This window comes from Nothoprocta perdicaria, unplaced genomic scaffold (genome assembly GCF_003342845.1).
Source record: "Nothoprocta perdicaria isolate Ctin4 unplaced genomic scaffold, notPer1 scaffold_8, whole genome shotgun sequence".
In the NCBI taxonomy this organism is placed as follows: domain Eukaryota; kingdom Metazoa; phylum Chordata; class Aves; order Tinamiformes; family Tinamidae; genus Nothoprocta; species Nothoprocta perdicaria.
Window position 1 is genome coordinate 7,094,331 of NW_020456087.1, and position 26,312 is coordinate 7,120,642.

The 26,312-nt window shown below is 37.7% G+C and overlaps 1 protein-coding gene across 13 annotated transcripts in view; it reads right to left on the bottom strand.

The window, feature by feature from the left end:
• Positions 1-861: 861 nt before the first annotated feature.
• RALGAPA1 (Ral GTPase activating protein catalytic alpha subunit 1) overlaps positions 862-26,312 on the bottom strand; it is a 114,821-nt gene continuing 89,370 nt past the window's right edge. For 3 of the 13 annotated variants that reach the window (XM_026051739.1, XM_026051737.1, XM_026051732.1), the window contains 3 exons: positions 10,077-10,201; positions 4,120-4,122; positions 2,022-2,191 (listed from right to left, as the gene is read on the bottom strand). In XM_026051739.1, coding sequence (XP_025907524.1) covers positions 2,022-2,191; positions 4,120-4,122; positions 10,077-10,201 — 298 coding nt within the window. Of the gene's footprint in view, positions 2,192-3,749; positions 3,865-3,907; positions 4,123-9,426; positions 9,458-10,076; positions 10,202-26,312 lie in introns of those variants that run through there. The other 10 variants (XM_026051742.1, XM_026051733.1, XM_026051741.1 and 7 more) reach the window with 7 other exon arrangements.

Genomic DNA, 26,312 nt, shown 5'->3' on the forward strand with positions numbered 1-26,312 from the left:
AAGCGAATTCAGTACCGGGCTTGGAACAAGGCGTGTGCTTTGCTCCAAGTCAGCGGGGAAAAGAGAGGGAAAAGCGGGCGCTTCGTTTCGGGAGATGAGCTGGTCACAGCCGCAGCCTTTGCCGTAACGGTGCCCATGAGGAGCGTGCAGGATGTTGCAGCCTCTCCAGCAGTGACTGCCCTGTTTGCTACTTGGTTACACACACRCGCTGGGTTCATGCACAAGCGCTGGAATCCGGCTGCGCTTTGCAAACCTTCTTCCTTGTTTCGATTGCAGGACGTGGAAAAAAATGAATGACTGAATCCTATATAACCTAGAGCAGCCAAGGTRTTGTGCCCGAGGAAGGTGGCTTACAGCTCGCCCTTCTCCTATGCCAGAAATAAAACATGTTACTTTAAGCTGTGCATTTTCCAATCATTTATTGACAACTGAGGCTTAGATAAAGATACCCATTTATCTCCTTAAACAAATTCKCTTGGGGAGAAGGCCACTACGGTTCTTCTGTTTTWAATATTATATATATAAATATATATATWTTTAAACTACCACTCTCCTATCTTTACTTGCACTGCCAAGAAGGGCTGCAGGTCTCTGTGGTTTTTACCCGCTCCCACAGCCAGCCCTCGGGCAACCAGCCCTGCGCTTGGCATTACCCAAGGAGCTGCATTTGCTGGACCTGGGAACAATTCCCAACCCCATGCAACAYGTAGGGAAAGGGCTCCTAAACACCTAGTGTGGACACCACGGTTCCTACGTGAACGAAAGCTACGCCGTGTATCACACTTGCTGCTCCCCCTGTTCTAAGCCCTGCTATAAAATGAAGAACCCAATCACCGAGGTGAATGAATGATATACAAAAGGTGGTAAGAATATTTTTATTGTATTATTAAATAGCATGTCTTTTCTTTAACCGTTACAAATTCGTAGAGACTACATGAACGACAATACGGAATTTATATTTCTAGCGAGGCTCACACGACATATTTACACATGCAGTCAGTACCGAGGCCATGCTACATTTTGCCACAGCATTTTGTTGGCTGCCAGGCCCCAAACGGGAGCGTCGCATCTCCCATAGGAAAATCCCTCYGGCGGGGTGGGAGGCGGGAACTACCCTCCTGCCAGGCTGGACTCCTCAGCAGGGCAGGCCGGGCTCCCGGAGCRGATCCTTTTCCTGCCGCAGCACACACACAGCGTCAGGGCAGTGAATGTACATCAGGAAAATGCCTTTTTTTTTTTTTCTTTTTTTTTTTCAAATATAAGAAACAATAATATACATCTGGAGAGCTGGCAGCCTGGTGAGAAAGGCTACAAAACATGAAACTTAATGGCATTTACTATTGATACTACTTTGAAAAGCAAACATTATAAAAATATTTGGAAGCCAAGCAGGAGTAGAATTTCAGCACAGTGATTTTTTTTTTCTGGTTTTCCAGCATAGGTTATTGGCATCACCTGCACCTATGAAACGATACATTGCTTTGTGAGGAAAGAGCTGCTGCTCTTAGCAAGTTATTTCATTTGGACTCTGAAATGCTTGAAAGGCTGTTTATTTTACTCTCAACATAAATAATCTGTACACATCCTGYGCATTAACAACGGGACATCTGACAAGGACTTTACAAATGCAACTGCAATTTAAAATTGTACATTCATTTTCAAATTGTACATAGTTATTTCTTTGTTACAGAGACAATTGCAATGGGGCATAATAAATATAGTGTAATCAAACCGCAGTCTCCAATTCTGTGTTTGACTCGGCTCAACCAGAGCTACAAATTACTGCTGCTACTGGTATCGTAACCATGCGGGGCGGTAAAAGGTGCGGAGAACAACCAGCACGGAGAAAAATAAAACAAAGCAGCCTGGAGTTGGATAAAAACCGAAAGCTAAAATATTAAAGTAAAATTCCAGTGTCACGGTTTAAAAGGAACGCAGGAAAGGGGGCAGGGGGCATAACCAGGGATGTAGTTTCTGAAGCGGGAGGTGCTGGAGCTCGCGGGGCTGCGGCTCTCTCGGCACTAGGACTTGTTGGCGGAGCCGGAGGAGCGGCGGAGCTTCATGGACATGCGGCTCTTGCTACTCCGCGGAGACATTGGAGAGGCTAAGTCTGTTCCATCCGCCGGCGCTGCCGCTGCTGCCGCTGCTGCTGCTGCCAGAGTTTCTCCCAGCGGGGTCTCTGGGCAGAAGCCTGCGGAGGACGGAGAGAACCGGGGCCGTGAGCGCCGGGGCCGTGCGCGGGAGCCTCCGTGTCGCCACCGCGGCGCCCGGGGGACCCCGCTGCCCCGGGGCCACCGCCACACACTCGTCCCCAGMGGAAAGGTGGTGCCGGCGGCTGCCGAACGCCCCGCGCGGCAGGGAGGCGGCAGCGGGATGGCAGCCCCGTCCCGCCGGCCGCCGGAGCGGGCAGCTCCCGGCCCCGGGCAGGCTCGGGGAGCCCCCCGCGCCGCGACCCCGCAGAGCCCGGCACAGAGGCCGGCACAGAGGCCGGCACAGAGGCCGGCACAGAGCCCAGCACAGAGCCCAGCACAGAGCCCAGCACAGAGCCCAGGGAGAACACGGAGGGCAACAGCTCATTGCACGTGGAGCAGCTCTGGGGATGCAGCTGGAGGGTTGGGGCGAAGGGGGCGAGCAAAGAGCCTCCCCTCGAACCACGGCCCCCCGCTTCCAAAGGCGCCTTCCTACGGGGCCCACAAGGCAGAAGCTTGAACAGATCGTGCTAAGCACATGTGCTACAAGTCACTTTATCCTTGGCAAAAAGAACAAGATGAATTTGAGATTTAGGGTGRGCACCCAGCGCTGCTCTGCAGCCAGCCCTGGGTCCTGTCTGGAGAGCCCTTCTCCTAACAAGCAGCATCTGCCTCCTCCAAACCCCTTCCATAAACAGCCACCGAAGGAAAAGGAGAAACTATGAAATCAGAATTGTATTCTGCCTCCTGCATTATGAACATTAACATAATTATAAATATTAACACTGTGGGCTCACATATACAAAACTACAAACTATATTTTAATTAGCTATTCGAAGGGGCTGAACTCAATTACCCCAATCCCTACTGATCGCTTTCGACCTGCACAAATTACGGCTGGAAGCCTAGGCCGTAGAATTCAATAGCAAATAAACCCTGCTGACTTCAGTAAGCCAGGATGTTGTCTGCTCTTTCTTTTACRCCGTATTACTAGTGGTAATTCCTTAAGATAATAATGCAATACTCAGAACTAAAGATCTCTCTCTCAGCACACGTTCCATATATAAGGGGAGCAAAAGAACATTCAAAACTGAATGAAATTTATTTTGAAAGATTCCTCTAAAATAGAATCACAGGTCATCAAGAAAGAAGCCTAACAGTACATTTAAAATATATTGTCATAAACCTAAATGATTTAGCAACCTGGACRTCTTCCCTGTCTGGTCCATCATCTGCCTGCTCCAAAGAGAGGAGACAATATTTTCCATCCTGTTCAAACTGACACGACCCATCGAAGTGACAGGGAGGGAAAAGGGCTGTTATTTGTTCCCCAGCTGGTGACAGCAATTCTGTTCATGAACTAGGTCCTTCATTGCCAAACAATCTGGAAAAGCACGATAATGCCTGACTCACTGCGCCGTACACAAAAAAGAGGCAAGCAGGGAAACACGTACTCTCATTTTCTGAAATTCTATCTTGTTCTAATTTTACAAGGAATTAAAGCATTTCAAATGGAAGTTAGAGAATAGAAAGTCACCGTTGTTGTTTTGCACAGCATACCATTCACAGCTAGCATGAAAGACCTTCCGTTTCAAGCCTTTGCCCTTTACCTTGATGTGGCCAATGCTTTCTAGTGGAGGTTTTGGAAGGAGAAGAAATATCACAGCATTTCTTTCTTTGTTGAGAATGGAGAAGTGATGAGGAAGGAGAAGTGGAAAGAAGTGAGGAAGGGGGAGGAGAAAAGATAAAAGATAACAGGCGTGAGACATGAGACACGAACCGCAAAGATTGAAGGGCATTAACAGATGAGCACAGGGAACAGAATTCAGAATTTCATCATGTAACTGCTGTTCATGCTACAGGTTAAAGAGAGGGATGAGTTAGTCATGTGCAATGAAGCAACAGCTCTGAAATCAGGCAGCATACTTACCAACTAAGCATTACAAGGGAAAAAAAAAAAGGAAGAGAGAGAGAAAGAAAAGAATTCTATAACATTATCTAGATCCAGCATTATTTTTATAGCAACAGAGACATAGCCTATACATTGTCTCAAATACTTTCTTAAAGGCTGTGAAAACAGTCAAATACTCACACACGTACACACACAATCTAGAAGGAAAAACAAATGGCAACTTGATATGTGCCTTCTGCTCCCCAGCTGCTTCACATCTTCAGGTATGCTGGAATTCCAGCCAGTCTCAATTGAGACTACCGAAATCACGCAAGGATAAAAAAAACCCCCATAGCACTTAAGCTAATTAATCCGAGTCAAAGGGTAAAATTGCAATTTGGAATTTTATCATCAGATTGGATAAAGACTATCTTTAAAACTTTGCTATTTTCATTAAGATTTTTCTCATCACTGTAAAAATTAATCTGTAATTCCTCTCAGCAAACATCACAAAGAACAGATTTTCATGAAATCCATTTTTAAAAAAATGGTTCAGATTTATTGAAGAGCAGAAGACATATAAAGTGATTTTCACATCTGAATATATCACACTAGAAGAGTGAAGAACAATGGCACTTAAAATATATTTTAGTCTGATAGCAATCAACAGACTGTTTAATAACTCAATTTCTTTGGTTTTAGTTACGAATATGTATATATATATACACACGCTCACGCACATACACACACGTGGATATTAACTGTGGTATATATACATTTTGGTTTTTTTCCACCCTACAGTTTTAAAATCTTTAGTGTAAAATGCTATATCTTTATATTTATACATAAAGAAATGTTTAATTACCCAAAATATAAAAATGGGGCTAATAAGAGTCTTTGTAGACAACTGACTTGAAACCAGAAATATTAAGGGAAAAAACAAGAAATGTATATTAACATTTTAAAGAGCTTGAAATATGTTAGAAAGCAATCCTTTTTTTTTTTTTTCTCTTTTTTAGTTTTTTTTCCTGTCTCCTAGCCTTGTCAATTGATCAGACTGGTATAAAGAAATTTGACAAGCTATGGTATTTCGGGGTCATCATATAAAGCTATTCAATTGTTTCAATTCAATTGCAAAAACAATTTAATGTTTAATTTAATTTACAAATGCAAAAATAAACAAAGAAGTTAAGCAGCGAAGTTGGAATAAGATAAGATGTTCATGTCCTATTGAAGTACTTAGGAGCTTCTAAAAAGCTACATTGTTATTTGACTCAGAAATTAACTATTTTTAAATGTAAAATGCAATATTAATTACACCTGCACTTTTGAGTTAAAAGTGCAGTAGAGGAATCCAGGTATATTATAATATATATATTTGTAATAAATTCTGATGGATTTAGAATCAATTCTGACTTTCTAAAAGGTAAAAATAAAAACAATAAAACCCACAGAATAGAAGTCTGAAAGGGGGTGCATGYTCTGAGCACCCTCAGTACTTCTAGCCTCACCATTCCGATTGTCTGGATCCACATTTTCAGGAGTGCTATTTCTGAGAAGGACAAAAGAGGAAAATGCCACTTGTGCATGTTAGAAAATCTCAGTGACCTTTAAAGATACTTTAACCTACGTAGCCTGAACTCTAGGCCAGGGGAGAGAGCACTATTTTGTGCAGCGTGTCTCTTTTGCCCCTCTCACAAACACCAGTCCAAATCTAGACAGTGGCCAGCCCCAACAACCCCATGCTCAGCCAAGCCTGGCTAGAGTCAGGATACTAAATCCCCCAGAAATGTGAGTTAAGGAAGCAAGAAGGGGATGCAGAAAGACTGCAAGAGCGGCTGCAAAGCAGAGGAAGGTGGGAGGAGAAGGCAAGTGGCTTGAAGAGCTGGAAGACTCTGGAAGTGGCAGCACAGAGAGACCCAAGAACATGAAGAACAGAAAAAGAAGGATCAAGTTTATGGAGAGTGAGCAGAAAAGCCCATGGCCAGCAAATGATGCTCAGAAACTGGTTGGAAACAGGATTTGTGGGTCAACCAGACCCACCGTGCCAGGAAAGTTCCGTGAAGGCCACTGGAAAAACTTCCCATCCTTCCAGTAGCAGAGGTTGAGGCAGAGGTTAGGCTGCTGCTCACCATCGCTACCAATTAGTGCAATACTTTCATTTGCAGAGGTGATTGATGTTGGATCTACAGGTTACAATTTTGCTGGTGAATCATATGGCCGTTATTGAGTATTACAGAATTTCCCCTTCTGCTCTATGYTTTAAACAAAAATGGAAGGAATTAAGATATGAGAAAAAGTTGTTACAAGACACTAAGTTTGTTAAGTCAAACATCGKCGAGCTAGAGGATTCCAGAATCAAAACTGCCTGTCGAGTCTTAATTTGAGCTCCTCCTATGCAAGGCTGAGGTATCCTTGCCTCTGCATTGCCCTGCTTCGTTACCTGCACATTGGCAGCGTCACTTACTTTGGACATGGGGCTGTGTGGCTTGAAAATATATGAATCATTACGGGGGCCTAAAAGTTTTCTGCTTGCATCTCATGTAAAATATTATGACTAATTTAGAGAGGCCTGTGTATTTATAGGATCTACTAGACYGAGGTACTATCTCTAGGAAAAAAAAACCCAGAATCTCAACATAATGGCATCAATTAGCCCTTCAATTTCTCAACCTGTTCTGCAATACAGGTATCTGTTTTACACAATAACTATATAACAGGAAATACTATTTTTGCTGTTAATCTATTAGTCATCATGGAGAAAAAAATACAGGGCAACTGCCCTATATTCTGTGATCAAAGTGCAAGTAAATCTCATTTTYTTAAATGCATATATTTACTAATCAGATTCCTAAACGTAGAAGGTGGAACTTCTATAAGCTATTTGGACAAGACAATTCAAATATCTTCATAAAACAGCAGCTGTCACTCTCACGAAGGATACATCTCTGTGGAAAAAAACTCTGATAAATTATGTGAATCAGATAAAATCTGTCACTGTTTATGGCATGTGCTCTAATTGCTCTGATGGGAGCAAGTGTATAAAAGAGGGAGAAAGTGTATAAAATATTTTTAAAAATATAAACAAGTTCAGCAACTATAGACTTGGCGATCAAGATCTATAGCCGGGGAATCTTTTCTAGTCTCTTCCATCCAATTAGTTTTCATAGATAATGGACATAAATGATTTTTTTAAAATAATAGTTATGACATTCATCTTAAGAAGCTATTTGGAAATTTTCAGATGAGTGTCAGCCTAAGAGATTTTGGGTCATCTGGGGTTGATGAATGTGTGGATTCCAAAACAGGATTACTGGGCCACTCTTGTAGATAATCCTGGCAAGAAACAGAACTCTGTACCTGTCTTTCAAGAAATTTCCAGGGACTCTGGAAAATTAAGAGTATCTTTTTTTTTTTTTTTTAATAGTGCATATGCTGGATTCATCCTTGGGATCACACATCCTCAAAGCTCTGGGTCTTCTGGAGCTATCCCACCCATAGGTCTGCATGAGAATGGGAAATCAGTGGTTTCCAGGCTAACCAAACCTTGGGGTCCCCTCTTGGGCAGATGATTGCAGCATTTATTTAAACCCTCATGGATGTGGGCACTCAAGAGGAAGCTCAAAGGCGGACAGTGTACTGCTATTCCAGGTGTTGTGTCCTGGAGCRGAGGATAACAGCACCAGGAGTGCTGGATCAAAGCTGGGTTAGCTATGACGTTGAGGCAGGGCTGGGAATCCAGGCTGGAATGAGGATCCCCCTCTTCCCTGTGCTGCAATTAACACTCAGAGCCCGGGAGGCCTGGGCACAGATCTCCTGCCTCCGGTGCTGGGTCAGGCTAGGAAGCTCCTGGCTGCTCCCGACACGGATGCGCTGGCAGCTCCCCTGAACAGCGCGACGTCAAGAAGGATGTGCCCCTGAGGATGGGACGTGGTGTTTGGTGGCACATAAACACATGCACATGCATGGGTTAGGTGCGAAATAAATCACAAGCTCCTATTAATGAAACTGCTGTAGGAAATGGGCACAGGTGACAGAAAGACTAAGTCAAGAAACAAGTTTTCCAATCATTTTGCTTTCCCAGATCGAGTTAGAGGATATCAAGTATGATTAGATGATTTTTAAAGTGATATAGGAATTGCCACTGCAGAGCAGCGTTCTGTAAGACTCCGGTGCACCAGAGAAAAGCAGCTTTGGTTGACCCTGAAAGAATGAATTAGATGAACTGTGTAGTGCGATTTAATTTGGAAAGAGATTTTCTTAAGTGAACAGGTAGAACTGACGTTAGTGCAAATGCACCTTACAAAAACAAATGCAAATACAATTTATACGAGCAATAYCRATGTCTCTRATGCTGAATACTTACGGAGTGGAGATTAGGGAYGAAACGGGGCAAGGACTGGTATCCCTGCTTATTGCTTTTAGTATTTCTAGTTATAGATCTTTCCTATTCAAATGTTTTTATACTTTTCTTTCCTCATGCAGCTTAGTATTCACTTACAATTAAGCATGCTGGTTAACAGAAAGATTACTTAAATCATCTTACTGTTTTTTTTTTTTTTTGTATTGGTGTAATTTGTTTTACGTTGCTGGCTTTTAAAACTTAATTTACTTTCTCTTGGTGATTATTTGCACTGGCTTAACTATACCATTTATTACACTCTTGAAACTGCTGCTTATTTCTACTAATAGTTTATACTTTCAGACAAAGGGATCTCAACATTTTTTAACATCTGCCAGTCCTTCCTTGTGTAGTGGTAATATGGACTCTTTTAATAACTGTAGAATTAACTTCCACATTTTGCAACCAGGGAACAAAATTTTTGTGYAACTTACCATATCTAATTTAGACTTCCAAAATTTGGCTGAGAATTTTAACTTTTCCACAGTAGTATTTAGACTTAACTTGGCATTAAATCACAGTTTTCTAATAACGAATTTCAAGTGTTACACATTTTTCTTCTCCTTCTCTCCTATATTATCACTGCAGAATGTTTTACAACATAAATGAAAGACAGTACAGGGTACAAAACACACCACTGCCATCCAGTACTACTTGTTCATGCTGAGAAACAAAGGTCAACACGATAAAGTGTTACTCATTCAACGACTGTCTCTACCATTAGTTACCTTCATCCCAGAACCAGTGTTAGTGCTTCATGCAGACCTAAGGTTAGTAAGAGACTAAAACTTTAAAAAGATGTAGTGGTCATTTCTCAATCAGGGTGAAATTCTTTTTAGTGTGAACAAAGGTAACAAGGAAAGTTTGCATACAACTTGGTTACAAGCTTAGTGGTCTAGTAAAAGTAATAGGAACACAGGTTTTTTTTGGACACTTTGTCTTACCTTCAGATAAACAGAACTGATATTTAATGATCTAAAAGAGGGGAAATAAAATAAATGAAATAATCATAAGGAGTACAAGAAATTTCAGAACAGGAAGGCCTTCAGTTACTCAATTTTCTGATTTTCATATTAGTAACTGAAATGCAGTATCCACTTATAAACCATATATTTTACCTGAAACTAAAAATGACCTTAAAAACAATTTTGTGGATCATAATCTGAAACAAAATTGATGACTGCAAGACTCTCAGCTTTCCAATTTAAAACTTTATATTCTAACAATTTCATAAATTTAAAACTTTATTATCGAGAAGGTGTACACATGTTAATGAATACATCTGCTTGAACTAGTCTAGATAAAGTAACAGCACTTAAAGGGAGATTTTATATAGGGAACACGATAAAATTCACTGTASAAGACCAGGCTCTGGGTGCTATTCTGAAATATTTTCCCAAATCTTAATGCACAAGATAACACAACAAGGATTTAAAGGCATCTTYCCCCAAGGTTCTTTATTTGTAAATATAGTCTTTTAGATTAACGATAACTCCTAATGATATGTGAAGGTCTGAATTTTTAGCCTTTATAAGTWTGGATACTGCATTTTAAGTGAGATGGTGTAAACACAGTTCTCCGCTGTATTTCTTACCTGTCTCGGAGGGCAAGTGGTGGTAAGGTGCTGGACAGAAAACCTGAGCAGCAAAATCCTCAAAAGTCGTAGGTTCTAGGTGATGCTGAACAATGGTTTGCAGGTAGCGCGCTCTTTCCTCATAACTGATGTAGCCAAGAGTTAAGGAGCAATTTCACATCATATTCTATAACTGCTAAATGTTAATGCATAGTAATTCAGAATTCTTTTATTAAATGCATAACATGAATTTTGGTGATTGCATATTATTTTAAATCTTTACGTAACTATCGTATTACCTGATGCACTGAATTGATGTCAATTGGAAGATAAACATGATGAATGTGARCCTGATGGTTCAGTTATCTCATTTTCAAGTCTCATGCAATACTTTAAGGTTCTCTTTTTCTTCAAATAACAGCAATAACTTAAATTACTCCATTAATTAATGATTTGGCTGTACACTAGTTGCAATTAAGTACAGACACCGAACAATTTTTAAGACCTATGGTATAAAACAATAATGTTAGCATTAAGAAAATAAATTATTTTGCACTTTTCAATAAAAAAAAAGCTTCCATAATCCTTAAACACACACATGCAGTTAAGATAAATACATAGCTCAGTCTGAGTATTGGGAAAAACACCTTGTCAATTATGCCATTAAAACAAGCAAGAATATTTGTAAAGAATCTGCAGGACCCCTAAGTACTGGCTAACAGGGTGTCGGCAGGGCACTGACAGCAAAATGCTGTACTTCTTCCTTTTCACTGCATTCTCCCTCTCTGATATTACTGACAAGAGGCCGGTATCTTGAAGTGTTGTCGCTTTTGAAGAACCCACTCCAGGCTTCTTGTTCCAGCAGGCCTGATTGCGCTGTTAGCACTGAGAGAGCGAGGAAGAGAGAGAATATTTCTGCTGTTCATGAAAGCAACTATGGAAATGGCTGTCAAAATGTAGAGCAGCAGGCAGCAACATACAATTATCAAGAAAAACTACCATGCTGACTTCATGCCGTATAGTTCCTGAACTGAGAAATCAGTTAACCTTTTCTCTCTCAACTTTCAAAGTTCTCCAGCTGGACTCAATATGTTGAGCAAGAGAGGACTTCCTGAGCTACCTTATGTAACCTTAAAGTGATCAGAAATGATTCCATGGCATGTACTCTTGGGCGTGTTTTTGTTTCCCATGCTTTATTTGCAGACAGTGAGATACCTTTCTCTTTAGATATTCACTTTCTTTTACTAAGAAGCCAAAGATCCAAAAAACCACACTGCTGTAGAGGAATGCACTCAACAGAATTCTTTGAAATTTCAAGGTTCTGATTTTAGGTCTGTTATTTTGGAGGGTGGGAACAGAGAGGAAGAGACTCTACTGCCTCCCTTTCACCATCTGTGAGGTGGGGCTAATATTCTTCTATGTATACATATTTCTAGCAATATAAGCATAAGAAGAGCATTGCAAGTGATAAACACTTTTTACAACAAGGGTTGACATTTTAAATAAATGGCTATATTTTAAGTTATGATTAGCAACACTCAACCCTGAATTTCAGCTGAAAACAGTATCCCTCATCTTAGCTACTGAAACTTTTCTTCAACTGTTCCTAAGTCTGCTTTTAAATTGCCTTCTGTATAATATTTAGAGCAGATTTTTGCATTCTAAGTACAAAAATATGTATAAAGTATCTGAAATAATTTCCTTGCAAATAAAAGCATCAAGCATCTTCATAGTACTCTCTAAGATCACAATTTGACATAGTGAACTTATGAAACATCTTTTCCTCTAAAATTTGAGTCCCAAATTCTTTCTGCATCCTCAGACAGCTGAACCTCAGAAAAACTCTGAATCTGGAGAATTTAGCAATGGGACAAGAGAAAATACAAAAATCTTCCATTGTAAAGATTCTTCCATTGGGGGATAAACACAGTATTGAGCCTTAACACAGGAGAGTAATATAGCGCAGATTTTAAGAGGCCATGTATAAGTGTTAGAGGATGAAACTGATGGCTGAAGTCTAAATAATACTACATATCTCACAACTTGTTGAAAAGCACTTTTTCATTGGGGGAGATTCACAGCTGCTGAATTTTCTGCAGTTAATAGAGTCCTTTGATTCACAGCAGTGCCCCTTGCACAAAAAATACTGGCCTTTGTGTATTACCAGAAACTAATTTTCTATTTGGCTGCAAAGGGAAAAATGGGGTTATTGCTTCTCCCTCCTACAGAGCTTTTCATTATGCCTGATGCACTCAACTTCTAAGCTCTTCTGAGAAAAAAAATAACTGAAGAGGCAAGAGGTAGAAAAATGAGCTTGTTAGCACATTAGAAGTGAAGTATCTTGGTGGGCCCTAGAAATTCCCAGTGGTGTGTTAACTTATCACTCTATGCATGCTGGCACTGATAGTCTCCCAATTGATCACTCTCTTTTTGCACCAAAGGTGCTGCCAGGAAGCAAAGGCTGAAGGCCCACAGGAGAACAGGCTGCTATCAAAACAAGCTGTTTTTAAAAGTCTGCCTGAATGGGTAAAATGTTTCATGAAAAAGTAGGGTGGAGACACCTACCTGCTTTTAAAATGGTCTACTTTCAGAGGTCTCTAAAGGAAACCTTTTAGTTTATCTTATTATATCCAAAGCTTATACACAAATAAGGCAGAAATGAAGGAAAGTTACTACTTTGAACGTGACAAGGACATTCCCATTCTTCAGGCTGGGCTCCTATCTCCTGACCAAACAAAGAAGTCTTGACACAGATGCTGACTGAGGAGAAAAACGYACTTGTTAGTACACAGAGAAGTAAGAAATAACAGAGAAGACAGCCTTACATCAATTCTAGAGGGTAACTCAAATGTGCACTTAGTACAGTCAGAGAAAAGTAATTCACCTAGCTAAGTTGTCTCTTAACAATTGACAAAACTGTTTGCTGCTTTTAAAAACAGAATCTCACTTAAAACCAAAAATTTGTTATGAAAGTCAAGTCCAAAGTTCACAGGATTCTGCACTGACATATTCTTAGAAGAATCCCTTTTCTGTATCAGAAATTGAATAGCTGAGTTTTGAATGTTTATGTCTTCTATTCATTTATACTTTGAGAATATTTTAATATTTAAAAACTCCAAATTTGTATGCTTTTGAGGGTGAGATAATCTAGTTTCACACTATCTTTGAATGCAACTATCCGCAAGAGCGGCTGTAATCCCATAGTAGTTAATTTCTACATTACTTCTAATAGGCTAGACATTTATTCCTTTAAAATGCTGCTCTCTAGGGAAGAGTTATTAGCACCTATAAATTGAGTGGCACATACAAACTCAATGGCTAGTAATAACAGGGCAATGCAAGCTATATTCTTACTGCGAGTGGACGTTGCCACTGGCATCAGCAATTAAGATGGAAGGGAAAGATGCACGGACTAACCAGTGGAGYATCTGGCACACAGAGTGACTAAAACCATAAACTAACAACACTGGGAGCTTTCTACTGTTGAGGAAAGTACTAAACAGAACAAAAGGAAAACATTTTTTTTTTTAATTGCTAATATACCTACATTAATCAGAGAGTTACTTCCCTAATTTATCAGCTAAACACTTAAAGATATTTAATCCACTGAGTGCGTAATTAAAAAAGTCTAAAGATTTGCTGAAATGACTCCATTATACTTTTTTTTTAAAATAAGCTTTATTATGAAAAATATGCTGTGTAGGTCATGTAGCTGTTCATGCTATCCACTGTCCACATTTCATACTTCCATCTGTCTGTATCTTGCATCTGTCTTTATTTGTCCTATTTTGCTTTATGGTTAGATTTTTAACTTCCAAAGGACAAACAACACCTCTTTTGTGCTGTACATCATCTCAGTATATTAAAATTGTGGCCTATGATATGGATATATATGTACTGCAACAGTAGAAGTAAAGTATCTTCCTTTGTTAATTCCATGCATCTTCATTTACCATCTTGATCCTTTTCTTTCATATGCACGGTAATGCTTTCATGCTGCCTTTATTTATTTATTTATTTATTTATTTATTTATTTATTTATTTATTTGGCATTTCTCATGCATCTCTTAAATCTTCCTTCATGCAGTTTCCAAAAAATCATGTACCTTCCTCTGCCCAGTCTCTCCTACTGGTCTACACATTTCAAGTATTTATGCTGAATGTATCTCTCCACAATCACTTCCACAGATGTACAGGCTTGTTCAGCTATATAMTTTCTCTCTGTCTTCTTGTTCAGATCTCTCTAGTTTTAGCACAAAGTCTGCCTGTAAATTGTGTCACTGAATAATAAGCATTGCAATTCATCTCTCAAAATAAATCAAAATTCCCAAGAGATGAATTAAGAAGCTGGCACTTCACAACTCTGTAATCCATCTTCTGCTTATATTACTAAGTGCTAGACCTGAAAAAGGGTTGGAGAAGAAATTCTAGTGCCTGCTCCAAAGACCATTTGATACCACATGCTTCCTGAGCAGGGACCTGAATTCAGGAACTCTCCTCTCTCAGACAAGTACCATAACCACTGCTCTGTTCAAACAAGCACATACTTTCTCTGTGATGCAGAAGATAACTTATTTTACGAGAAGAAAATAAATTTCAGGGGACAACTGCGAGTGCTTTATTACCAAATGTCCTCAACCCTGATAGTTCTGACACTCTTGCAAGAGGCATTGAATTGGATGTGGGCTCCAAATTGGTATCTACTCTCTCATTTCCTGTAAGACTTGCTCTAACTAGCGTGGAGAGTGGGCCTGCTTTCCAAAGGCTGTGCTTGGCTGTCTTGCAGGCAAGGTAAGCAAACATCTGCCCACTGGATGAACTTGCTATCTGGCTCTTGGGCTTTTGCAAGAACGTAGACAGTTCCAGCACGTGCTGAAGGCTGCAGACTTCCAGGGAGAGACRGCAATGAAAGCTTTAGGTACTTGTGAACTTCAGAGGCGTCCAAGATTAGTATAAGAATCTGGATCCAACAGATGCCTAATATTTACTACATTACTAATATTTACTACACAGGCACCCATAAAGGCCAGTAAGGATGACTTGGGTCAGATCAACAAAAGAAAAGGGTGCCTAAAGATCTTGCAGATGGATTTCCAAGATGGACTTCCAAGATGGATTTCCTAAACAACTTGTGTGAGGAAAAGATCATGCTAGAGAGCCTATTCCTCAGTAGGAACTTAAAGATAGAAAGGGCTAAAGAGATGTAGGGTTCATCAATACACCAAAATAGTGATGGGAAGATTTGTAATGTTTGAAAAAACTAGAAGATCACTATTTCATTTGTTCACAAGAATTGAAAAGATATTCATTTGTAAAGTACCTCATCAATGGCAGAAAGTAATTCGTAAATGGCAGAAAATCTATTGAGACTTTTTCCAGTTCTTCCAATAAAAAGAAAGAATAGATACTTTCAGAAACAAAAGTAAAATATTATGCCTCATCTTCCATTGCAATAGATGACTTAAAGATGTATATAAATGTCACTACAGCTTCAGGAAACACCCTATATTATGTTGTTGATTTGTGTGATGTTAGTAACCCAAATAATGCTAAGTCTGTAGAAGAGATTCTTGTCAACATTTAAGAAAACTTTACCATGATACTCTTTCACATAAAAGATAAAACAGACCAAAATCCCAGCAAGGCACAGTGCGCAGACTACACGGGAGGGAGATTTTAAGTACCTTGTTTCCTGGCCTGAAAAGGCATGAAGAAAAACCTCACAAAAACAATTGCTACAATTTGAGATATTTACAAATGAAGAAAGTATCAACCTGATCGGATTCTTCTGATCAGGTTCTTCCTAGTAATAATTTTTGATGCAAAGATRTGAAAGGAGGATTGCCTACAGTAAACATGCAAGTAGAGAAGGTTAGGACCATGCTTTTAGAGAAGACAAAAGAAAAACTTTTGTCATGGCAGAATTTGACTTCTAAAGAAAGACAGGACAAAAGTCACACATCAGAGTAATGGAAATTTTTTCTGGGAAATCTCACTCTGAAAGAGATTGTGCAGCGGTTGTCAAACCCGCTGAACACATACTGAGTCACTGCAATTTGTACCCTTTGTTGGCTCTTAGAATTAAGGATGTAAGTTGGGCTGCTATTGATCCAGTGTTGGAAATCCTGCAACAAGCGGTGTTTTGTATGTAGGTGGGTGATCAGTATCAACTGGCCACACTGAGAGGAGTAGTTAAAGTCCTGTTTTATTCTGAAAAGTGACTCTGTGGAAGTGGCATCATGGTGTTCCCTATTTACTGCATCTCAGTGATTTCCACATCTAGTTTGCACAGTATATAAATAACAACTTTTTTCCTTCCAGCTGCAACTTCTACTAATTTAAGCCAACTTAGTATCCAAAAGTCTGCCTTGGTTCTTCTCTGTTTCTTAAACACTATCAATATTGAAAACTGTGTATAAGTATGTTGCTCTGTGCATCTGCTTATACAGATATGCAGTAAATGAAAGCAGATTCTGCATCTGCAATTGGAATTTATCTGCAACACTGATGATTCATAAAACAGAATCTTGTTCAGTCTCCTCATGCTCAATGTCAGTTCTTTAGGTCAAACAGAAGAAAAAGATTACTATGTTTGACATCATTGAACAGGTGCAGGTCAAAGAATTAAAATTTGTATACTTTTTCCTAAGCTTGTTTTTCTCTACATGAACCATATTTTCAATATCAGTGACAGCAATTTTGCAATCAAAAGTAACAGTCTATTTTCTCATTCCTAAAAAATGACCATAAAACTCAAGAGGACTCAGCAGTTATATTTCAACAGTAAACTTCTAAGTTGTACTTCATGAAATTTTTTCAAAACTATTTAAAGGACTCAGCATTAGTTATCCCAAACCACTAGTTTTAAAGACATGCATACATATAATATGTGAGCTTTCACAGAGTATGTGAGCTTTCTCAGAGTAAGCACTTTCTAAATTGCTAAATCATTGCAAGAATTTCTAATTGCTGCTTAAATTCTCCCTGAAATTCCCAGTACATTAAAAATACTGCAGTACAATCCTTCTATGAATATCCTGGATATATTATTTTTATGCTGTTCCATCCGTTCTTACAGCTAACTACTCTAACTACTCATAGAAAAGCTGTGATTTGTCAGAGCAGACAAAGCTGGGCTTTAATCCACCCCAATAACCATATTGCCAAGTCTATATTGTTTACATTGCGTCTCAATTAAGAGACAGGCAGGACACCTGGTACTTCTTTATCTAAGTCCCACGGGCTGCCAGATGACTCAAAATCCATAACAGGTGCTAAGGCAGTGTGAGTGTAGCACCATTAGCACAGGCTAGAATTGGATAAAATTTGGATTGTGCTTAACCACTTACCACACTCAATTATGAAATGAAAAGTGTAACTGCTCTGCACGATGCTCCTTTTCTAAAGTTCACACAAAGGCACTTTCAAAGACATGTTGAATTAAACCGCAAGCCTCCCGGATTTAACATAAATCCTGAGGTTAATATGAATATTCTCCAGCTGTATAAAAGCTACATATAAAAAAAAACAACTTCTTTAAAATATCTGTATAAAACATTACAATATTTTAAATCAAATAAATTCTAATTCTGATCATCTGCTTATGAAAAAAAAAGAYGTTCAGAGCAACTGATGTTCAAAGTTAACAATTACTGAACTAATATAATTTATGCAATACTTCCACTGTGTAGAACTCAGAAGTTATTTTAAGGGCTCAGATTCAAGCATCTGGATGGATTTTAGCACAACAAGGTTCAAGTGAAAAAAACAAAGGACAAAAGAAATTTCTTCGTACTGAAAATCCCATTGTAGATCTCTCAATACTGAGAAATTAAACTAAATATTAAGCTTAGACACTGACAGAACACACCTCATGAGAGAAAAAATGAGTATCAGAAATTTTACAGTGGGCAATTACTTAAGAACTATCTGTATCTAAATGTGCAGTAATCAAATTAAGTTTCTATTTAATATTGTAATTATCAAGAACACAAAATAGTGATTTTATTACCAGAGTAAGCAGTAACAAAGTACAGTAAACTGTCATTTAAGACAGTGTCATAGTATCTACGATAAGCAGCATATTGGCTTAAACTAATGCACTATATGCCTCTAGGGAATGACAGGCTCAGAGACTGGGTTTTAACATCAGAATCTATCCATTAATCTTGACTTAAATATAATCTACTCTGCAGTAAGAGGAAGAATAGGCATTCAATGAATTATCTGCTTGAAATATAGCAGGAACGTATTAACAGAAACATGTAGTAGAAATCTCAGTTTTGCTACTGTTCATTGTGTATTTCTCATTTTACAAACCCCGAATTGCATTTTAGCATGAAATAAAAAACAYAGCAAGATGAAATGGCTAACATTATCAGAAAGACCAATACCTCAAGACTACAAGAGATTCATTCAGTGGTTGTGTGGTTAAGAGACTAAYGGTAGCATTCACAAATAACCCACTTGTTTTAGTTAAAGGCTGCAGAGGTGAAAACAAAACAGCGAAGGAAATAAGGCTGATGTCTGCACACAGGCAGAATTACTACTCTAACTTCTGGGGAGGATTTTGTCTTTTTAATGTTTCCAAGATAGGCATCAATGGACTATAGGATTCATTTGTTATTTATTTGGAGGCCAGTGGCAAYTAGTCCTGTGTTAGGCCTTCACAACAGTTTACAGACAGTCTCTCACGCAGCGTGTCTGCAGAAGACAGCAGGCTGTAGGAGAGGCAGAGAGGCAACAGGCTAGAGGATAAAGTTTATTAAGGATGTTGCAAAAATGGACCTATGAGAGATGCTAAGGCAATGCAATCATCACTCCACCCCACAAATAATGAAGATACCATAAGCGGAAGGGAGCTACTAATGCCTCGTTTAGGGAGAGGGATTTATCTCTGCTCTGACACTTGGGCATTATATTGATTTGAACTCAAACAATTAAGATTGATGTATGCAAAAGCCAGGAAGCAAAGCTGACTCTTTGCTCTCTGCTATTAGTAYGCGTGCAGAAGCCCACTGGTTTCATAATCTCAAGAGTGTAAATTTCTGTCTTAAATACTTTCACTCCATAAATAGACATTTTGATTGATGAGAGAAACAGTTATAAAAATGTCTTTCTTGAAGGCATCACTACAAACTGCAATAACACAAGTTCACAACTATACCTTTTCAAAACATTGCCCAGTACTACCTGTATAGAAATTAATTCTTCTGCAATTTCATACTACACAGTAAAAAACTTCTCACAAGGGAAATTTTGTCATTAATCTTGACATGTATTTTTAGAAATTTGATAACTACCTTCCTTTCTTTTAAAGCTGAACATTTTCTCATTACTCTGGGTTGCTGCTGTGCAGCTATGAGACARTCTACTTCTGTATCACTTCAGAAGGCAGCAAAGTCTTCCTCAGTTTTTAAAATCAGATGACAGGCATCTTTTACTTAAAGGAATAGCACATATTCATCCCTGGTTATTTCCCCCTTTCTTTATTTTGAGCAGCAATTAGCAGAGCAGCCCTTTCACCCTCCTGCCCAGTGCTGTCAAGCTGCTGGGAGCCGTTTGCCGCAGTACAATGGTGCTATTGTGAACACGGTCTGGGCTGCCTTCCCACAGAGAGTTAAATGGGCAGTTCCTGCTGCCCACGATTGGTGTCCAGCAAAACAATACCAGGTTTTATCAGTTCCACGCCAAAGAAGTGAAGCCAGGGTACCCAAGCCTTCCTATCGTGCTGGACCATATGCCAACCCTGCTGGCCCCAAAGGTTTATCACTGAGAATCAGGATCCATCGTGTCCCCTGTGAAATTTCACTGCACATACCTTCTGTGAAATGCATGGCTTTGCTGAAAAGTGACCTTTTTCCACAATTGGCAAGAACAGATGGATAGTAACTATGGTTTGGCAAGCAGAAATTAAAAGATTTTCTAATAGTCTGCATTCTTATATGTATGGGAGCAGAAGCATTCAGAAGGAAATAGATATACAGAGATATATTGGTGACCCACAGATCTATTCAGGCGCAGTTAATCAGCAATTAAACCATGTTCTCCAGTGGCTAAGTATATTGTGATTAATTTGATTGGCCAGGCTATGATTAGGACGCATATACTTTGGACTACCATATGGTAATTCCAATTACTGCAATACTAACTTTTAATCCTTGCTTTATGCTAGTTTCTTCATTTTTTTTCTATTAAATTTGCAGCACATGGAGAATAAATAATATTTATACAACTTGATTTGTTACCATTTTGACCTGTGTAATTAGTGAGTATTATTATATGAAGAATATTCTATTTCCAGATAGATATTTTAACATATTCACAGGTATTCTACAGAAACCCTTTTGTTTTTTCAGTAGCTGAAATGCAGCCCTGCAGGAGAACAAAGACAACCAATGGGCTTGTTTCTATTTCATCCACATTTTATTTGATGCATAGATAATTTTCTAATCCCTGCAGAATAAAGTATGCCCCGACCATCTTGATTACCACACGTAGAATGATGCAGAGTTTGCCAATATCTTACTTAACTCTTTTGAAAACATCATTCTAACTCCTAAAATCACTGTTTGCCAATTGAACTTATTACAAATAATCAATGTTTCTTCCCAATTTAAATAACAGAATAAGCCATACAAAAAAGTATATATTTATTCTTTTCATATATATAGCTTCTAGTGTTTTAACATAAAAAAACTTCTGAGTTGTCTGTAAGTTCCTTATTTGTTATTCATGGTGAATTCATAACCAGAAGAGAAATAGATTAACAAATAATGCTCTGTTTTGAAACATAAAAACATAGCTCAAGTAGTTTAAAAAATGAAATGATTCTTACTTTAATCTTAGAATAAGACATGAAAAATGGCTTCATCTTCTCAGGTTTTATTCCTAGAATTCTAGGATCTATTAGAGAAATCTGTATGAATTTTAACACCTTAAGAGGGCAAGAGTCTTAACATATTAAAAACAAGCTTTTGTTATTGAAAATATTTAATTAACAAGGTTAAGTAGGTATTARCAAAAAAAATCTGTCATCTTATGTTAGGTACGATGTGATCACTCTGCATAAGATAGAATCAGGTTATCTTTGTCCTTCTAGTTTAATAACTCTCATCTTTTTTTCTTTCCCTGTATATTTTTGTTTAAAGGAAGGATATATAGACATTTGAAAACATTTTATGAGAGACTGCTCTATTAACTTCCAACATACATATATCTCCTGTCTTAGAAAGAACCACTCCCCATCTCTCAAGTGACCCAAATTCAGAAGTTCTAGGAGCCTGATAAAGCACTTTACTACTTTTTGGGGAGTCCACATCCTTATATTTTAAATTAAAAAAATTATAAATTATTTTAAAATTAAAAAATTATTTTAAATTAAAAAAATTATAACATAAACCAATAAACCAAAAAGTCTAGCTGTATTTTAAACAAAAATGAGTTGAACCAATTTCCCAATTTTCAGATGAGTAGATTCAATTCATGAAAGAATATAGATGTAAAAGAAGCTAAAGTACATTTTTCTGATCTAAASGAAAAATTTCCACCCCTGCTCCCCCTCCAACCTGGTTACAATGTCAACAGTGTACTCAATATTTTTATAAGTGTAATTATTATAGTATTATTATAAGTATAACTGTATTATTACAGTCAATCAGATCTGTCTCATTTGATATGTTGCTCTTTCACCACTTTCAAGAAAGTCTTACGAATTAAAGAAAGAAYAATAAAGCTGTACTACTAATTTAGGGGCAAGTTACAGACATCCTGTCTATTCTATAAGACAGGGTGACAATATTATTACTCTCAAACCCATGTGCTTACACTATACCTTTTCCTTGTTACTCCTAGCATCCTCAGCTAGTGCAGATCTGCGCACAGCCCATAAAAGTCAAGAGGCAGAGAGAAAAGAACTGGTGAGACAGAGAAGGCAGATTCTGTTGGATTACAGCAAAATATGCTTCCTAAAACTGTTTTTAAACTAAAATGAAGTATTAATTGTATTTTGAAAAAAAAAATCAAAAAAAAAATCCCTCACAGACTACATAAAGGAAAATACACATGAAAATATATTACAGCTATAGAAGCAGTACTTCCAAGCTTTACATTTCAATTTACTTTCAGTATTAAAAAACGTATTTTTCAGAAGAAAAAAAGGCAGCAACAAAGAACACTGACTGAAATAAGGTGTAGTGGGCTTGGTACAACGCATCTGCAAGCACTTCTCAAGCAGTTATTTGAAGTGTCCGTGTGACAAATACTAAGACAAGAGTTTAAAAACCTATCACAAGTGATGGTTCAATCAGTTGTCTCTAGTGGCTAAAATCAAAGGCATTTAAAGTGATGCTTTGGAATTATTCATTGCAAAACAATCCTATTCTTTCAACAGGTAACTAATAAATGATGGCTGAGAACAGGCTTGCACTACCCCTGAGGTCCAATTTTTATTCTGAACACTGCCTACTCTTGCTCCCCGGTGTTGCATTTTAACTCTAATTGCATGATCAAGCCAATAAATTGGACTCAAGGTACAAAAAAACCACTACAAAAGTATCTACCCTGACAAAACCAGAGGTTGCAAGAAAATGCACTTCAAACAGAAGTGAGGCAAGATGAGACAAGCAAAGGAGAGGTATCAAAGCTTGAAAGACAGTCATTAATACTGACAGATTACTGTAATTCTGGCTGTCAAGGTGATCGATTTAAGTAACATATGCCAATCAATACTCTTCTCATTTACTGAGCAACATGAGATATACAGTTAGGTAAGACGTCCTCAAGATAGGATTCAAACTATACCTAACCATTATAAATAGCACAGTTTATGCTTTGGAATCTTACTTGATTTCATTACAGCTTTTGGRCAAAGAGTGATGCTGTTATCCATAGAAAAGTTAATTTTACACAGTTTTATTATATGGCATTGCCACCACTTACACAAATGTTTAACAATCTGTGTTCAAACCACACCATTTTTAGCATAACACTGCAAAATACTGATCTTCAATAAGAGCATTCTTAAATGCATCAATTATTTTAAAACTTTCCCTTTTTTCATTAGCGGTTTGCCATTCTGAGTACTTTAGCTAACTATGGTTTACAAGAAACCATATCTTTCTGGCCTTTCTCTGGATTTTTTCTTACATCAACTCCTTCTTGTCCAAATATACTTGTAACATCAGTGAAAAGTACATTAGTTAGATGGGCTAGTTCAGGGAAAGAATTCTATAAAGATTATCTGAAATGCTATTAGAGTCTTCATATATTTTTATATAGACATACACAGATACATATACGCATTTATATATGTTCATTATGAAAATGTAAATCGGCAAATGCTATTAATCAAATGAGACAAATACAGTCAGAGAATGCTCATTATTAGGATGAACTATTAATAATGAACCACGTTTTTGGTATCATTCGAAAGATAATACTCTTGATACTTGAAATTTTACCTTGAGGCAGATGTTGGTCAAGCAGCTACAACAAATAAAGAAGCTAGCATTTCCAAAAAAAAGAAAGAAATCCTCTGCAGTTGTGTATGAACCATGTCACATCAAGCAAGAAACCTTCCTCTGTGCTAGCAGTTTTTGATATAGAAGGAACTTTATCAAGTCCCTCACTTTATTCATAATTGTGACTCTGTGGAGAAGCCATATGGGGTCAGTGTTTTCCCTTTCTCTGGAGGACAACTGCCTGAATTAACTAAAGGAATACAATGTCAACAGCAAATGAGGGGAGCTGATTTCTATGAAAAAGACGAAACAAAAGATGGAGTTTCCCTAAGTATTTACAAAATAGCCTGAAAAGTTTGGCCTGCTAATCCTCTTTTCCATTTTATTTTAAATTTAAGCACTTCATGTTTTTCTTAATTGTCATTCTGTCCTAGCAAATTACTGCAAGAGCACGATCACTTAGTTCAAAACAAATACTCATCAATAATGAAATACAGCATTTAACATCTTTAAATACTGCTTTTTGTGGGTTTTCTCCTCTACTTTTAATGGTGAAAGGTCCACTTTTCTTTCTGTTATTCAACATTAATAGAAATATGCAGATTTATGAAACATTTTATGGCAAGCTTTTTGTATAATGCCATTTCTTTGATGATTATTTCTTTTCTCGCATGTTTTTCACAATGAAGACTGCTTTATTAAATCAATCACATCAACTAAAATTTATTCTGTAACAACTTGTAGGTTGAATAATAAAAACAGCACTACATTTTTGCCATTTAAATTCATCTGTTTTTTAGAACAATAGAAAAATTCAAATTCAACTGAGAAAAGAATCCTTACTATTTGGTCTAAAACTTTGTAGATTATTATAATGAAGTGAAAACCATGCTATGGTAGTTATGGATAGGAGTCATCTATATTCAAGATGCTCTAAAATTTTAAAATTTCAGATTTAAAAGCTAATTGTCATTCCTTACTGTAGGTGTAGCTGTAGTTGGGTTGCATCTTTAGGAGAGAGGAATAACGTACAGGACAGAAAGCACTGCAGTTTCTGAAGTTTCTGTTATCTGAACTGCAGATAATGCAGCCCTTCTGTTGAGGGCTATAGCCCTTCTGTTGAGGGCTACAAGAGAGCAAGGCCACGGAAAGACGTGATGGTCTGTTGATTTTTGGAAAAAGGAGAAACTAAAGAAAATTCCACAGACCAGTGCAGAAACCCCATCTAAAATGGCAATTTCCTCTCTTAAAGCATCAAGCTTTAAGTTAAAGCAGAATACTGGCCAAGTTTAACTGATGTTTAAACGATGTTTGCTGATAAACATTATAAATAGTTTTTAAAAATAATTAATCATTTAAATTWATTACATACAATTAATTATATATAGTTATTATATAATCATATCATATAATAATTATTATAATAGTTATGATATAATAATATTATATGTATTTTGTATATAGTTATATATTAATTACATATATAACTATATTAAATAATAATTAAATCTTAAAATACAATAGTGAATTATATTCTTCAAATGCTCTGAACAAAGAACGATAAAAACAGAGCAGGAGTCTTTTAAAATTCCTAATACAGTCAAAATTTCCAAGTGTTTTGCTATCAGAGTTTTCAACGCAAGTGTCAAAACAATGTTGGAAAGAGGAAGATGAATGACAGACTATTTGAATCCCAGAAAGACACTTCAGACCTTCAGACAATATCTTCTCAAAGTGGAAGCAGACTATAAAAGATGAGTAGAATTTCCTGTATCTGTGCAACCATTATTATACTATTCACATGTACGACCCACTGTCACATCAGGATCACGGCACTAGTGCAATAAAGAAAAAATTGCAATCAGGTTACATGAAGAGACCTGAATATCCCTGCTGATTACAAATGACAGCTGATTTTTTCAGCCAGGCCTGCACTTGGCAATGCACTAACTCAGAGGACAGATAAGCCCTCCTTGCAAGTAGGGAGGACCCATGTCAGTGCCACTTACCTCATATTTCTGATGCAAACATAATAGCAAGAGTTCCAGTTTAACCTAGAGTTTATCATGATCCATTCTCACCCTGATGATCTGCAACATGACACTGTATATATTCCTCATAGATAGATAAGCTCAGACCTACATATTAGCTTGATCCCAAGTCAAAAAATGCCCACCAAATATTATGTAGTCCAGTGAAATGGACCACAAAACTGCAGGTAGAGCCAGTTCTATATGCTGGTATTAGCTTTGAAATCAACTATTTCTGTTGGTCTTACACATAAGTAAAAGACCATAAGGTTTTAATTTGATTTAGCCTGTTTGACAGAAGCCTCAAATATTCTTGTTCGCTCAAGATCCACATTAAACTGCATTTCTACTGTATATCTTCAAATTCATAAAAAGCCAGCACTGCTCTAAAATAACTCATTAGAAATAAGTAAAATACTCATAAAAATAAGTAAATAAAATTAACTCAAATAATATCAGTTCAGGAGTCTTCTTCACTGACACCATTATGTTTAATGGACAAATGCGAGGCTTTATTACCATCTTCCCATCTTCCAAATGTGTCTCTGCTTTTGGTCTACCTTCTGAAAAATAGCTGTTCTATTTTAAATTTTTATTATTTTCACCATTCTGACTTCTCTTTTTCACTGTTCCAAGTACGTAAGTTAGGAGACACTTGATCACCGAGTCTTGTGTTCCACAAGAGAGATTAAATCCAGAGGAGTCTCCAGAAAAGCTATTTTACCACAGGCCATAAATGTTTCCCACTGTTTCCTGATGTTTCAGTC